The 17,681-nt window shown below is 26.5% G+C and overlaps 1 protein-coding gene across 2 annotated transcripts in view; it reads right to left on the bottom strand.

Moving 5' to 3' along the window:
* Positions 1-15,983: 15,983 nt before the first annotated feature.
* The window catches only part of LOC123265250 (SPEG neighbor protein-like), a 34,028-nt gene continuing 32,330 nt past the window's right edge, over positions 15,984-17,681 (bottom strand). For both annotated transcript variants that reach the window (XM_044728930.1, XM_044728931.1), the window contains exon 7: positions 15,984-17,066. In XM_044728930.1, the coding sequence (XP_044584865.1) occupies positions 16,960-17,066 (107 nt within the window). In that variant the 3' untranslated portion in view covers positions 15,984-16,959. The remainder of the gene's footprint in view (positions 17,067-17,681) is intronic.

Genomic DNA, 17,681 nt, shown 5'->3' with positions numbered 1-17,681 from the left:
ATTTCATTGAAATTATTATAAAATAAAAATTATAATAATAATTGTATCACACCTACAATTATCCTGAAAAACAAACACCCCCAGAATGATAGCTCCATTTTTTGTTACAAAGAAAAAAAATATTATTATTATTATAATTTTTATTTTATAATAATTTTAATGAAATAATATGAATTTTTCATAACTTTAAAATTTTTTCCGGGATTCAAAATCAAAATTACGAATTTTTTACTGTGTACAAACTTAACCTTTGCAGTACACTGGGGGTCATTTTGACCCCAGAATTTTTTTTATCCTAAAATATTTCTCGAAAATAGGTTCGTTTTTAATAAATTATTTCAAAATTAAAAAATATTTAATTCAGGTACTAATGATTGTATTCTAAAAAGCATTGTTTTACCTACCAAAAATGTAATAACCTGAATTCCGATAAAATGCATAGTTTCTGAGATATAATTCTTCGAAAGTCAAATAGGGTCAATTGATCCCGTGTGTACTCTAAAGTTCTGTTCGGAGGTGTGCACTCCGAGAGTTAAAATTATTTTTAGTTTCATTTTTATTTTTTGTATATCTTTGAAACGGCTCTGCCAATTCACTTCAAAATCTAATCAGATCTGTCTCAATGAACCTTTTCAAACGCCACTCGTCACTCGCCTTAATCGGTTGATTCATTCTAAAGATATCGTGCGACAACATTTTATTTACACTTACACACTCGCACAAACTGTATAAAATTTACTGAAATAATTTTTTCAGAATAAAATTTTATCAATTGATTTTTTGCATAAGATTAAAATTTATAAAATATAAAATAATGATAATAATAATAATTATCATTCACAGGCGATTTTGTAACAAGTCAAAGTTAGGTTTAGATATTTGAAAAATGAGTTTTGAAATTTTATGTAGGATTTGCATGATATAACAATTTAAAGATTGTTGAAATCTAAAACTAGCTATAAAAGTTCTGAAAATATTGCTAAAACTTTTAAACTTTCTTGACAGTTTATTTATTTATTCATTTATGATTAGAGCCAACAGCCAAATGTATGCAATATTGTATCACAGCGATACATTATATTGATTCATGTTCATCAATTATTGAAGGTATTTAAACATTGATAAATTTTCGTTGTAGAACACAAAATTTTCATGACCTTTTTTAGTAGATTTCATAGAAATCTAACTATTGCATTGGTTCTCATGACGGAACTTTTGAAAAATTTTGCTAAATTTCGACTCAGCTCGTCAAGCGGATTCAGAAAATGCATATGGTTCAAAAGTTTATATATATATATATGGGTCATTCCATGTCAAATCGACCAATAGTTGGAATCGACCCCTTTCGATTTGGATGAATTTTGGTCAGAAGTTTTCTTTTATCATAAAACGAAGTTCTGCTAAAGGAAAAAAAATAAAAAAATTTTTTTCAAAAGATATGCAAATTCAAAATTTCGCGATTTTTCCAGTTTTTCAATTTTGTTTTTGCAATATCTCGAATGCTATTACAGATACAGGAATTGTCTTTCGTTTGTTTAAAAGGGGACACTTGTGACTATTGAAAAAAAAATATTTTGAAAAAAAAAATTTTGAAAAATGCCAAATTTGTCAAATTTTGAATTTTTGAAAATCGTCAAAAATGAAGACCGCCATTAAAATTTTGGCTCAATTTTTTTTGTATGATACCTTGTTATGATCTTAAAAGATCCTGAAATTTTTAGATAGGGGTTTTTTTTTTTTTTTTTCAAAAATATGAATTTTTTAATTTCAAAAAAAAATTTTTTTTGTTTTTTGCAACTTCTATACAAGTTAAAGTTATGCAGATAGATATTTTTTTTCCTTTGGCAGAACTTCGTTTTATGATAAAAGAAAACTTCTGACCAAAATTCATCCAAATCGAAAGGGGTCGATTCCAACTATTGGTCGATTTGACATGGAATGGCCCATATATATATACGATATAATCGGCATTGTCTCTTCTCTAACTCCCGTAATTCTATACGGATCTCAATAAAACGTAACATGATTATTTTTAGGACGATTTCCAAGGTTAAGTTCTAAGATGAGCGAAATCTGTCGATTAGTTTAGAAATGAGAACAATTCAAAAATTTTCAAAATCGCAAAAAATTTTCACTTTTACCTTATTTCCGTGCAATAACAATGGAACGCGACATCCTATCTTATTTGTGTAGATTGCATTTGAAAGCTTATTTAATAAGCTTTAATTTGTGTACTTACTTATTTCTCCAAATTAAATAGTTTAGGAATAATAGCAATTCAAAAATTTTCAAAAATCGCAAAAATTTTCACTTTTACCGTATTTCCGTGCAATTACAATTGAACGCGATATTAAAATTCTATAAATGGCATCTGAATAACATATCAAATAAGCTTTAATTTGTGTACCTCATTATCAGTCTAGGCCAAAAATCACCTACTTTCTCAGACAGATTTAATGAAATTTTACTTTTGCATTCGTTTTGACGTCATTGTTGTTTAATCAAACAGAAATTAATTTTTTTTTTTCGTATGCAACCCTAGTAGTATTTTTATTATTCATCATGAAATCTACTTCCATTTCGGCTGCCGAATGGCCTTTTTTGAATTTATACTTAGAATTAATCTATAATTGTATAATTTATAACAATTAAAATTTTCCAGTTTTATTTTTAAATATTAAAGGTATACTTACCATTATACTCAGAAGAAGATGAAGAATATTAATAAAACAAAAAAAAAATACATTATGAATGTATGTAGCTAAAAAAAAATCTTTCACCCCAGGCTACACGAATTGTATGTAGCTTGCTAAAAAAAGAAATTTTTTTTTCCATGAAAAAAAAATTTTTCTAATATCCTGAGGTGCCAGATCTTATATTGCGATTTAGAGAAAATTTTTCTGTAATATGGTTTATTTCTTCGAGTTATATTGGAAAATAGCATCGCTTAAAAGTTTTTACATGTATTTGTTCATACAGGTCGGCAATTTTATAATTTTTTTTATTTTATTTATAAATATAACTTTAAATAATGACCCGATAAAATTTCAATTAATTTTTTAATAATCACCAGCAAGTTATTGCATATTTTATATTTACTATTTAATTACTTTATTGACTATGGTTTTTAATTTCAACTTTGAAAAGTATTTACTTTATAGCTGTAAATAAATTTGACGTAAAATAAGCTTAATCCATAAATAAATCATTGAAAAAAAAGATAAATTGTGAAAGATTAATAAGCTGTAAGCTGGATAAATAGTGTAAGTAGATATTTGCTCATAAAGCAAGTAAAAAATCTTTCTCATCTCAGTAATGAATGCATTTAATGTAAACAGAGTTACTCAGTACACAACAAAAATTATTCCCATCATGATCAAAGCTGCTTATAATTAGCCGTAATAATGTTAATAATTACTTCTCTTCAATTAATTTAACTATCGCGCGGTGTATTGATAAATTCTCTGGTCAAATTTCTCTGCTAAATTAATGTAACGCCAAAATATGTAGTAGGAAGTATATTACTTCTTATTTACAAATCAATTAATATATCAATGCACTAAAGGAAATTATTAATTATTGATCATTATGATAGATTAAGAATTTTTTTAATTTTATTGGAAAATTTGGCTAAGATAATTCATTACTCGGAGAAAAAAAAACTTAATACCCCTGATTAAGAAATCTAATTTTATATTATTAAAAATTATTTGAGTTGACTACTATATATATATACATTTTTTATAGTATGAATCATTTTAAATTAGATTTTTTTAATCAGATATTTACTATTCTTTAATAAAATCGTAAATAATATTATGAAGGATAGAATCAACAGCTATTTTTCTGGTAACGATTACTATATTACAGTGTATATACCTAATTAAAGATTAAATATCACTAAATATATAGAAATTTATTCTATGTAAAATGACACTCAGTCCCATGTTAAATGAATTTCATTACTATTGATAAATGAGGTGCGACAAACCATTAAATATTGGTTATTCAAAGTGACACCAGCATTAAAGTCAAAACACAAAAATACATTTGAATAAATACTTGAATTACATATCGAAAATTGCAACTAAAAAATTATTTTATGTGTTTTTAAAGAAGAGTAAATTAAATTTAAAATAAAAATTTTTATTTTCTTCAGTTTGCTTTCATTCACACTGAAAAAAAAATAAACTTGATACGAGAAAAAAATTCTTGAACCAAAAAAAATAATTTTGAAGAGGGTAATTGTCTTGAATCAAGACGAAAAATTCATAAATCAAATAAAATTTCCTTAAATCAAGAAAAATTTATCAGTTCACGAGTTTTTCTACTCAAATCAAGAAGATTAAGTTCTTCAAAATTATATGCTCCCTTGCTAAGATATCTTTGTTCTGTTTTTTTTTTTTTTTTTCCCATAAGCCACTAATAAGAGAAAAAAAGATAACCTGTTATACCTTAGGGAGGGAGCACTGTACTTGATTCAAGATCTTTTTTTTCTGTGTACTATAATAAAGCTTGTTATTTTTCCGATTTTTCTAAAACTAGATTTACTTTTATCAAAATTTATAATTCGCTTTTTTTTAAAGGTAAAAAACATTTTTATCATCTTAAATAGTAATTATTATCATTTTACGATGAAAATCTAATTATTTTTTTCTCTCCGTGAAGAAATATAAAGAATCCGTATAATAAAATTGAGTTTAAATGTATGTGAAGCCAATTTATTCGTAGCGTGATTGGTCGAATATATCATAAGGATAAATATATATGTAATTCTATATTGAACCTCTGTCGGGTGTGGCTGATCACGGGCTCAGCAAAAAAAATTTTGAAAAATGGAAATTTCTTTCTTTTGGTTTTTTTTTATTTGTTAATAATACATATTTTTTTATACTATTGTGTCATTACTTCTTAAACATTATATCCAAGATATACATGCTTCATTTTTATTTTAATATTCATTACAAAAATTATAATCGTAAAGCTTCGGAACTGAGCTTGTTGCACGGAAAAAAGAAAAAGGGAAAAATTACATTATAACAATGTAACTTGACACTTCATTTAAAAAACTGGAAACATTACAGTTTGAGATTATAAAATGTAAATATTACATTTAAAGTTATGAAAATTAACATTCAAAGTTTGAATTTAAAAAATTGAGAAATTGTTATTTCGAACTGCAATTTTTATAGTTTTAAATTTAAAGCGACACTTATTACTATTTATATAATGTAATTTTTCTCTTTATCTTTTTTCCGTGTATGTACATCGTGCCTGATTTATAATACTAAAGTTAGCCGATGTTTTTGATTTTTTTTTCATTAATTAAATTAGAACAAAAAAATATTTTTTAAAAATTGCACTTACAGTTTTTCAAGTTTTTTACAAATGAAATTTTTCTTGCAATAATTTGATAAATATTTACAAGTGGGGTCAACCATTTTAATTTTCATTTTTTTGAACGAAATTTCTATTTGATTTTATTGATGTATTTTTTTTTAAATATATAAAAAAAACGAACAATTTAAAAAGAAAAAGTTGATCATCACAATTTTAACAAATTTTTTAGAAAATTGTCATATTCAACTTTTTTTTTTAATTGTTCATTTTTTTCATGTACTTTTCAAAAAAAAAAAAATATATCAAAAACATCGAAAAAAGATCAAATAGAAATTTTATCCGAAAATATGAGCCAAAATTTTTTCCAACTTTTGAAGTCAAAAAAGCTATCGAAATCTTTATTTTTTTTTCTTTTACGACATTTTTTATCATAAATGCGCCGTAAAAAAAAGCAGTATCAAAAAAAAATTTGAAAATTTTAATTTTTCAGCTAGTTATAGCCCAAAATGGGATTGACCCCACTTGTAAATAATTGCCAATAATTTTTTCAATAAAAAAAAATTCTAAAAATTTTCAGATGTCGGCTAACTTAATTTTCATGCCCGATTTTTTGGAGTTTTGAAAAAAAAAAAAAAAAAAAAACATTCTTCTTTTTGATTGCATAAAATGCACTACAATGAAATCACTAATTGCAATTGCAAGTATTAATTAAAAGGAGTAAGAACTAAGTTAGTAAAAGTCTTGAGATAAAAGATAACGGGAAATTACACGGAAAAAAGTTTGTTTCAAATGAATGGACCTATTCTACCTAATCTACTAATAATGCTTAAACCGGATAATTTCAGCCCAAGTCAAATATAATGATCATTACTCGAAGAAAATAATAGCTCGTTATAAAAAAAAAAAATAAATTAAGCTGCATCTTTACGTTAATTAAGACAATATTTACTCGGAACTGTTTAAGCAAAAAGTTACTTTAAAGTGGTTGTTTTTCCTTTTGAGCAACTTGAGAGATGTTTCTTATTCACCGTTTCGTCCATTATTTGACTTTTTGTTTTCAAGGTTCTTTCGAACCTTAATCTTCCGAGTTATTGAGCAAGTACCTACTATAAATCGGTTCACAGATTTATAATATGAAAGCAATAAAATAGAAAAAAATTATAAATGTAGATAGCGATATTATTAATAGTGGTAGTCAAAAAAAAAAAACAGAGTTCATTCATTAATAATATTTATCTTTATTTTATCACACATACATCTTTTTATTAAATCTCTCTCTCATAAATTTTATATTTATACATATATATCACTACATATATTAAAAATGTTTTTTGTTAGACTGGTTTTAACAATAAAAAATACGAGGTGACCAATTCATTGTTCCCAACGAAATCGACACAATCTTAGCGTTGGTGTGTCAAACTTTGGATCTGTTCCAACATTAAACGTTATCCATGATGAAAAAAGACCTCTCACTTGTATATGTATATAACATATAATATATATACATATCTTCCCTTTATATACATTTATTATATATATAAAAGGAAAATATAATACATAAAAGTTAATTAGTTTCTCGTTACGTAAATTTCGTTCACTGTAAAACTTTAAATTACTGAGCCACATCTTTACACTTCAGAAGTGCATTTCATTATTAATTAATTAACTTAAATCTTTAATAATTTCTGGTATAATTAAATTCATTTAATAAAAAATAATATTATTACTTTTAGGCCCTTTTTTATATTTATTTCCTCATTTTTATTTTAACTAAAGCAAATTTTTCTATTATTATTTTTAATAAATATTCACATACTGGATCGGTTGGAATAGTAAACTTACACTGCATATTCAACACAACAAATTAATCTATAATTCATAGGGCAAAACTAGATGCCTAGATGTTAATTACATGAAAATTAGCAATAATCCATTAGTCACGATTAATGTTAACAGATGGAATTATTTTATAATTTATTTAATTTGTATTTTGAATGGCTTAAAAAAATTCTTTATTAGTTAAATTGTTTCCAAGTTAATTATGTTTACTAACCAAGCACGAAATATACTTCGCCGCTATATGCATGTGAGTAATTACACTTGGCAAAGTGTATCTGTCATCGTACGAGGTAAGTGAAATGAGTTTATGCATTATAAATTACTTGTAAGAAATTATAAATAATTTTTACTTTAATATAGTTGCGGATTAAAATAATTTTTATTTTAAAAAATAAATAAAAATTTATTTACACCGATAATTTTCTTACAATTAATCACAGTTTTTAAGTGTATAAAGGTGATTCTCTGTAAGGACGTCTTAAATCTGTACAAAATTGTCCGACCAAATTATTTTGGATTTTATTAGAAAAAAAATTAACAAGGGCTAAAAAACTATCAGCTTAATGATAATAAATAAACAGCCAAATTAATTTTTGTTTTTTCGATATTTGTGTTCTTTGCCATATAACATGACAGGGGACTGTTTGCCAGGGGGCTGTTTTTTTTATCAAATTGAGAAAAATCAAGCAAACTATTTCAATGCATTCAACTTTTCTTCTCAATGAATGTTTACATTAATTAGAATAATATTAAGACTTATGGATCGAATTTTATAAATAAATTATAAATAAAAATAGTTGCCAGGGGACTGAGTTTTGAAGTGGCCCAGACACATATTTCCAGCACAAACGGTGCTTTGACACTAAATAAAATGGCGATAAAGCGCTAACAACCCTATGGTTATTAACTTAAGGCTAGTTAGATCCTTATAAACCTTACAAAAGGTAAAATAACACGTTCGATTTTTTTTTTTTGGCTTTGAACTTCTGGCAGGGGACTGTTCTTAAAATTCCTGGGACAAACTTTGGTTTAACGAATTTAATGAATTTAATGAAACAAATTAATTTTCGGTACTTTTTATTGAAGAAGATTGTTAGTTAACTAATTAAGTTTACAAACATTATGGACCAAATTATATATTATGGACGAATAACTTAAAATTTAATCTTAAAGTTTTAATTTTGGGAATGAGACAGCCAAGGGGATTGTTATTTCGGTGGTTTACGAATTTATAGCAAAAAAACCAAAATTTATTTCATTTTAGTTTTCATTGCTCCAAATAGAAATGTTTTTTTACTTTCGTAAAAAATTTTTTTTAGTAACAAAATAACAATTTTTCCAAGAAAAAAATGACTGGGACAGCGAAAAACATCCTTACAGAGAATCACCCATAAACAAAATGGAGGTTACTTGAGAAGAAAAAAAAATTCAATGTAAGTTTACTATAAAAACTCGGAACATCATATTCATATTTTTTATTATTATTAATATTAATAAATTTAATAATTCAATATATCAATTATTTAATAATAATATTTTACATTACAGATAAAATTTGTCCTATCGCGCTAAAATTGTATACATAGTATGAAGGTTATTGTTATTAAGATTACACTGATAGTATTTACAAATAGATTATGAGTCGCTTAAAAAGTTCCGCATCGATTAATTGATTAATAAATCAAGAGTTCTCGGGTTAGCAGTGGACAAAAGTGAATGGATGGATAGATGGATAGATGGATGGATGGATGGATGGATGGATGGGCGAAACAAATTAAATTTACCGGTTTACATGCCCTGATAAATCTCATATCAGGAGGAGCGTCAGCCAGTCGGTAATTACATATACACTGCGATAAAGTTATGGAAACAGAATTGTTACATTTATGGCATAACCTACAGGTATACAGCTTAAACTTGGATTACAGTTTATACTCTCACTCGGTTTTCATTCAATCCAATTCAATATTTATTAACAATTTGTAATTACGTTTGAAACACTTTAAACAATTTAATATTATAAAATCAATTTATAATTATTATTAATAATAATGTTTAAATCAAACTTCTAATTTATTCAAAGTAAATTGAGTTAATATACTTTATAATTTGTAATATTCGTTGATTTTCAGTAATAATTAAATTTAGTAGTGAGTTAAAATTTTCCATTATAAAATCGTAATTAATAAACACTAGGACTTTTACTTTGCGCAAGTAAGTTAGTTTTTTTTTTTACTTTTGTTCCATTAAATTAACTTTGTTACTTTGCTATGCAGAGTGATTAATAAGTGTTCGTTTTTCTCGGAAAGTAAAAGAATAAGAAAATTAAAAAAAAATTATAATAAAGCGTTTAAAAGAAAAAAATGAAGTGACAGCGTATAGAGTTACGTTAAAAGAGCTACTTCATTCTAGGGAATTCATCACGGAGGGTGAGAACCAGGTGAAACTGATTGTAAGCGAAAGGCGAGCAAGCTAGTAAAGATACAACAAGGTAAAAAGGCACGCGGCAAGTCTCTTCTGTTTTACTTTACTTATTTTTTTTTTTTTTTTTTTTTTTTTAACTTATTTATTCTTTTTGGCTCTTATTTCTTCGTACAGTAAGTCACTGAAATACCATTTTAAAGTTTATACACTACACCGCCTGACGATAAAATGATAAAAACTTTTGTGAGATAAATTTTCTTTGATTGTTAAAGGTCTCGAGAATTACATTTATTTCCCATTCGACATATTTGCGTACACGGAAAAAAACCACTCAGCGAATATTATTATATTTGTAATACTGTAATACAAATACAACACTGGCTACTTTCTTCATAGACCAGGGAAATGGATTTTTTTTTATTTGTTTCATCGCTGGCGTACCGATTTTCAAAAGTTTTTTAATGAAAAACTTAGTTATTCAATAACTACTCAAGTTTCCATAAATTATTTGTTTTATATTCAATTGTGATACTTGTTTTGTTTATTTTTTAGTACGAAACAGATGAGAGGGTAGCAACAGGAATGTTTTCTGGAAATTTTTGTTGATATAAAACTTTTAATGAGAAACTAAATGATTTTTAATTAACGTAATTGTAATTTTATTTTGTAATATTTTATTGTAATGAGGAGTAATCAATTTTAGCATTGAACATGTAATTAATTATGATACTGACAGCTGATGACATTTTTTTCTATTTTTATCACAAATTAATTATAAAAAAAATATTTTTAAAAAATTTGCACTTGCAATTCTTTTAAATTTATAGAAGTGGAATTTTTTCAATCAAAATTTTATTATAATTAATTTAATTGTTATAAAAATCTAAAAAGTTGACAAATATCTGTTCTTTTACTATCCCGATTAATTTTAATCTCTTAAAATAGTAACAGAAGTTATTTAAAATTCATTATTTGCTACACAGAAAAAAAAATTAACTTGAATCAGGTGGAAAATTCTTGAACCAAGAAAATAATTTTGAAAAATTTCAATGTCTTGAATCAAGACGAAAAATTCTTGAATCAAGTAAAATTTACTTAAACCAAGAAAAATTTCTCAATTTAAAAATTTTTCTACTCAAATCAAGAAGATCAAGTTCTTCAAAATTATTTACAAGTTAATTTTTTTTTGTGTACAATTATTTTTTTTTTAATATTTTTATTACTTTTTGTTTTATAAATTATAAAAAATAAATAAAAATTGTGGCTTCTTGTGTCTCAACAATTTTTGTAGTGAAGAAATTAATAATGTAATTGCTATTAAAATGATTGATTTTAGAAACTTTAATGTTACCGCCTCGTGTACTTTGTATGTTTCACATATACTCTAATTAATTATTTCATTCAATAATTTTATATCTAATGGTTTGAAAAATAATTTTATAAACTTATCATTTTGCAGCATTAGTTCTTTAAAAAAAAAAAAAAAAAAAAAAAAAAAAAAGAGAAGAGAGTAAACATCTCAATTAGTAACAAAAGTAGTTTTTTAAAGTTAACTTTAAAAAATACTTCAATTTCATCGATTCTACTGCATCTGTTCTACTTTAAACGGTTAGTAACTTTTTAAACGAAAAAGTATCTTGATGAAAAGTTTAGTACATAAAATTCTAGTTACATTCAATATTTAATTTTTAATAACTCTACGGAAATTAGTGGTTTGACTGAATTTATTGATTACTCAAGGAAAATTAAAGTTCAAGCTTATAATGAAAATTTTTTTCTAAACAAGCTGATAAAATTCTAAGCTAAACAATTAATTATTCATTTTTTTATTGAAAATAACATCAATGAAAACTGTCTCACGAAGAACAAAGAGCACTTTGAAAATTTATGTCACACCTATAATTATGCAACTGCACGCTTCGAATTGAAAAAAGTAAGAATTTAAATTGTTCAAACTTTTATACAATTTTAAATTTGAAAGTACTTTATAGTTCTAGAATCGGAGTTTCTACATCGTGCTTCGTGAAAATTAAAAATTTCGAAGTGTTCTTTCTTCTGTGAAGACCTCTTCAACTAACATAACTGTTTTTGTAGCACAAAATGTAGAATTTTAATCATTTCTTAGGTATGAATTAAAAAAATCTTTTTTCTCAGTTTATAAATTGTTCATTAAAAACTAAGTTTTCTTTTGAATTAAATTCATGTCCAAAATAAAAATTCAAAAACATTATTTGTAATTCAAATCCATAAATAGTTTCAAAAAATGTCATATTTGTAAAATACGCAAACATTTCTGGCATGAAAACGATTCCTTTGGATTTTACACGGTCAGCTTGAGGTGAATTCACGATAAATAATATTCCAGTGTAGATACAGTATAAAATATCGAGCCATTACACGCTTAAAAGCCCTGTAAGTATGTTCTGTTTGCGCAGCATTTTGTAGCCTTCGAACTCAAATAATAATTTAACACACTTGTGTGCATTTTTTTACAACCTCAACAAAAAAAAATAAATTAATCGCTTCTAGCGTTACTTTGCATTATTGCTCCTAAAATTTTTACTAGGCACCGCTCGTAAATATTTAATCCAACAATAAACTATAACTGAAATTTACAATACCACATTTTACAGCATAAAAGGCCGTAACTCAATAAATAGATGCAAATAAGATGAAGCTTAAAGATTCAAGAGCTTTGCGGTCAGAGAACTAACCAAGAAACTCCGAGGACTTGTGTTCGCGCCCAGCACTCTACACTGCAAAAAGGACTTAACTCTGGTCTCTGGTAAAGATAAATCTTCATTTAAATATTATTTGAAACTGTGAAATTCTACCTGCAGTGATATTTTATAGTTAGCTTCTGAAAAATAATCAGCTGTTACAAGATAATTAAAATTTATATTTTATAGTAATAAAAAAAAAAATAATAATTATTTTTATTTTCAGAATATGCTGTTTAAATTCATCTGTTTCTAGGTTCATCGCATAATTAAATTACTTTTTCCAGAATATTTTTTTCCGTGTACCGTATTTTTCTTTGGCAATTTAGTTCCCTTGTGACTGCGAAAAAATATCTATTAGGGGTGTTTGTGTTTAAGATACATGTTCTTTGTATCAAAATGTTTTGCCGAAAGTAATGAATCAAATAATGGGGATGAAAAACGGCTAAAGACGCGCACAGTTTCATGATGTATATATATATATATGTACGGTATGATGTTTTCTTGTTGGTTTACTTTAATTTCCCAGTTACCAGTACAGTGTAAACGGAGGATCTGAGACGGAAAAGAAATGCTAAAGAAAACGACTAAATAAAAATGTACACGATCGAAAGATGTAGTGGAGCAAACGAGGTAAAATAAAAGCAAAAATAAATTTATATATATATATATATATATATATATATATATAACTATATATATATATATATATATATATATATATATATATAAACGTAAAAAAGCGAAACTGGGGATAAAATGAGAGTATGCTGCATTTTATCCTCCGCTGTTTGTATATTCTTTAAAAAACTAAAAAAGGTAAAACGAGAAAAATATATAATAAAAAACAAAATTGTTCGAGTTACCAAGTATTCCACTGCATTCTACATTTAAATCTAAATTTAAGACTTGAAGTCCATTAGCTATGTATACATATTACATAGACCCTCGACTGTATACAATCAACTGTAAATACACACGGTTTTAGTTTGTTTGTGTCTGCCGTCAATTTTAAGTGACAATTTATTTCTTTTGTTGTCACACTATCCCTCAGATGCCCACTTGTTTCAATCACATGCTAATTACTCTTTTGTCAATGAGGTAACTGACCCGCAAATATCGATAGAATAACAAAAAATTTGTAAGAATTTATAATTACATCCCCGGAAAATTAATATATTAACTACATTTATCCGTAAGCGATGTTTGTGTAGATAAAAAACTTTTGAAAGGTTAATCTAACTTTTAAATAAATTATACTTTGTTTTTTTCTTCACGATAACCGTTCTCAAGTCACCACGGAAATTTCATACAACGGTGAAGATATAAGTGAGATATTAGAGCTACCGAACTAGTGGCCGGTATATCGTTTAGGCGTTGCTGGTTAGATTGTAGATTGTAGATAGGTCGAGTTTTGCTTCCCTGGCTTTATATTATAGCTTGTAAGAATAAACTAGTTTGGCAAATAGATCTGACAATAAATGCTGAATAGCTGAAGAAAAAATCAATTTAATATCATGTAGTGCATAAAAATGAATTACAAGTTGGCATACAAACAAAAATAAGAAGTATTTTGTATCAACATAACTAAAAATAAGTTAATTACGAAACTTTGTAGTTTTATGTCCGGGAATCATAACTTGCAAGTTTTAATTATTGGTTTGTATATAATAAAATTATTCTACTAATTTGCTCTATACATTTGTATACAGTAAAAAAATTGATTCAAGGAAAGAAATCTTGAACTAAGAACATTTTTATTTCATTCAAAATTTTTAACTTCCCGCTAAGAAAATTGAAAATTTTCAAAAATCGGGAAGTTATTGGTTTCACCCCGTTTTTCGAAAATCGAGTTTTCAACGGATGTTGACGTTTTGAGGTCCTAGGAAGCCTCCCCGAATGTTTCCGCGATGATGTCCGTAAGGCTGTATGTGTGTGTGTGTGTGTGTGTGTGTGTGTGTGTGTGTGTGTGTGTGTGTGTGTGTGTGTGTGTGTGTGTGTGTACGGCCGTATGTAAACCTCTCATAACTTTTGAACGGCTTGACCGATTTCATCGCGGTTGGCGCCATTCGAAAGGGCTTGACTAAACTTAGATTTTGAGCATAATTTGGATCGATTCGAACCAGTAGATTTTGAGAAATCTCAAAAAAACTGCAAAAAAAATTTTTTGAAATGTGGTTTTTTTAGAATAACTTTTATACGGCTTGACCGATCAATTCTAAAAACTAATCAACTCTTAACATTAAAAAAATACGTCAATTTCCGCTAGCCCGGTCGAAATCGGTTAATTCGTTCGTGAGTTATCGTTAACGAAAAAAATCGTTTTTTGGGAATTACTTTGAAATTCCTTGTTCGATCAATTTAAACTTAAAAGTTATTGATGAGGCTTTGAAAACTGCGTTAAATGCCACCAACCACGAAAAAATCGGTTCATTCATTCAAAAGCTATTGCGGTTTAAAAATTCGAAAAATAGTGTTTTATTCAACTTCTAGCAGATTTTTGAGCTCGGAGAGCTCAAAATGATATGAAAATTATATTTTTGAGCTCGAAGAGCTCAAAAACGTAATAAGTGTAGGTTTGTGCGCTTAAGTATGAAATGAGCAGGAAATTGCAGGGATGGCCTTTAGGATCAACCGTTTTCCTAATTTTTTTTTCTTGATTTAAGACAATTAAGTTCCTTAAAATCGACAGTCTAATTAGCAATTGGTCTAACTCCTTATTTTTTAGAGGGTGATTTTTTAACATTTTGATGTAGCAATAGTTCAATTGTAAATTATTTGAATGATCCAAATCAAAATATTATACCTTTATTAGATATTAAATGGTTTTTTAAAGTGATAATAAATTTTGAACCAATTTTTTTTCGCATTTAATTATTTGATTGACAATAATTTAAAGAATTATTTAATTAGTAATTTATAATATTCGTTAGTGTGGACTGAGTGATTTTCATGGGGATTTATACCCGAGAGTCATTCAGTCGACCTTGAGGTAAAATCATTGTTTTATATTCGTAGTGAGACTTTTGTTAACAAAGAATTAATTTCATTTAATTTATTTAATATCTGGAATTGTTTTATTAATTGAGTTAGTTAATATAATCAATTAATTTAGATAAAACTAATGATTAATTTTCGCACTTGAGAAAAAACTACCAAGTGTCTTCTCACGAATTCTTGGTCAAGCGTCGGCAGTTATTTTACGTCGTAGATAATCCGAGGACCCAAGGTCATAACTAACAAACTAGCGAATATTCGGTGTCCATTTTAAGAACGCTAATTTCGCTAATTTTAAAAATTGTTTTTTCGTACAAATGGAAGATTCTCAAAAATGGAGTTAGACAATTTGCTAACTAGAACGTCGAAATGATTTTTTTGGTTTAATATTTTTTTCTTGAATCGATTTAATTTTTTTTCTCAGTGTAAAATCAATATTGCTCTAGACAAGAAAATTTATTTGAATCAAGTAAATAATTTTGAAGAACTTCATCTTCTTGATTTGAGTAGAAAAATTATTAAACTAAGAAATTTTTCTTGATTTAAGTAAATTTTACTTAAATTAAACCAAGAATTTTTCCCCTTGATTCAAAACAATGAAACTGTTCAAAATTATTTTCTTGGTTCACGAATTTTTCTCTTGAATCAAGTTATTTTTTTTCAGTGTAATTATCATCTTTTAACAATTATTAATAAAAATTTTTTGAATTTACATTTTTTAATTTTTTACAGTTATTTCCGAAAGCCAAACGACTATTAAACTTTCCAGAGTGATTTACCTCATTGCAAACATTTGGTACCCAGCAGACTATTAAAATTCACAAAAAAAAAGTAACAAAACTCATGAACTCTTAAGTCTAGAATAAATTCACGGGATTGAAATGACACCAAGTAATTTCTTCTGAATAAATTACATTATATTATTATTCTTATTATTTTACTCCTTATATTATATATATATTTTTATCTTCTTATATTAATACAACTTTACTTAAACTCGATAAACTATCCACCTCAGTAATATCGAAAAGTATACAATAAAAGCTCGTCGCTTTATTTTAATAAATTGGACGTATATATGGTACATATATGTATGTATGTATGTACGTATACTCCTTTTGTACAACGAATAACACAATGAATATAAGGTAAAGCGAGGAAAAAAATGAAGTGAATTGAATTAGATGCACATCGGCCGATTGTGTATAAGCTGATAAACACATCATACCTTTTAAAATAAAAGTATAAAATAAAGGGTAGCTCTAGCTCCCATTTTATAACCCCTTTTATTTTTCTGCCTTCGGTAAAGTCTTTAAATTACTTCCGTTACTTGGAGGGTAAGTGAAGTAGAGCATAGACAGGAAAATCCGAAGAATGGCCGAGGAAAAGTTAATTGAATGGAGTAAGGGGAAAGCGTTCTCTCAAATGCTTTGGATTTCACTCTGATAAATTTAACATTATTGCGACTTTTTAATTCTTCGGTGACAGGCTCCTGCTATTTTTTCTTACTTGTTTACATAAATTGTCTATTCCTTAATTAAAACTTTTTATTATTATTATTATTATTTTAGGTTTATATACAATCACGCATCAACAACTAATTATTGCGAGAATTACCAAGGTGACTTCCACAAGCTCAGTGCCGGTAATTGAAAAACGTCAAAAAACTTGACAGCAGAATGACAAATGGTGGGTTGCCCAGTCTTAGTTGTCCGCCGTGTTGCATTGCGGCTGGATGCTCGCCTTAATTGAGTTAAAAATTAGCAAAAACAGGTGATAAACTTTATTAAAATGTTTATAATTGGGGAAAAAAAAAAATCATATAGTTCAGTTTCTTGTAAAAAATGAAATAACTTGAAAAAGGGTTTTTTACTATTATTGTTTTTTCCTATTTTATTTTCTTTTGTAAATTGCTATACAGTTTTGCGACAAATTCATTTTGTAGAAATAAGAGATACCAGTTGGCAGAAATGTTATGAATTTTTTTCACCAGAATTGAATTTAAGAGAAATAAATGGATAGAGGTTTTGCTGAGCGATTTCTAAAGGTCACGGAAAATTGAGAATACGATAGTTCTTATATTGTATACTAGAGACTAAAATATCTGTCTTGAATTAACTTATTCCTATAAGTAAGTTTAGAATAGTCATTTCATCAATTTTTAAATTTACTTTGTTCCGGATTGATGTTTTAAATTTTATATTAAAAAAAAGCTTACCGATTTTAATTTTTAACATGTATTTTTCAGATAGAAATAAATTTTTTTAAGGACATTATTTTTTTCGTTTAATAAATAATAATCATTTTTAAAATTGAAAACTAATTTTGAAAATACATATGTATAAAAATAATCCGAAA

Source organism: Cotesia glomerata, linkage group LG5 (assembly GCF_020080835.1).
Source record: "Cotesia glomerata isolate CgM1 linkage group LG5, MPM_Cglom_v2.3, whole genome shotgun sequence".
NCBI lineage: Eukaryota > Metazoa > Arthropoda > Insecta > Hymenoptera > Braconidae > Cotesia > Cotesia glomerata.
Note: the sequence above shows the minus strand (reverse complement) of the source record. Positions and strands in the feature narration are given on the sequence as shown.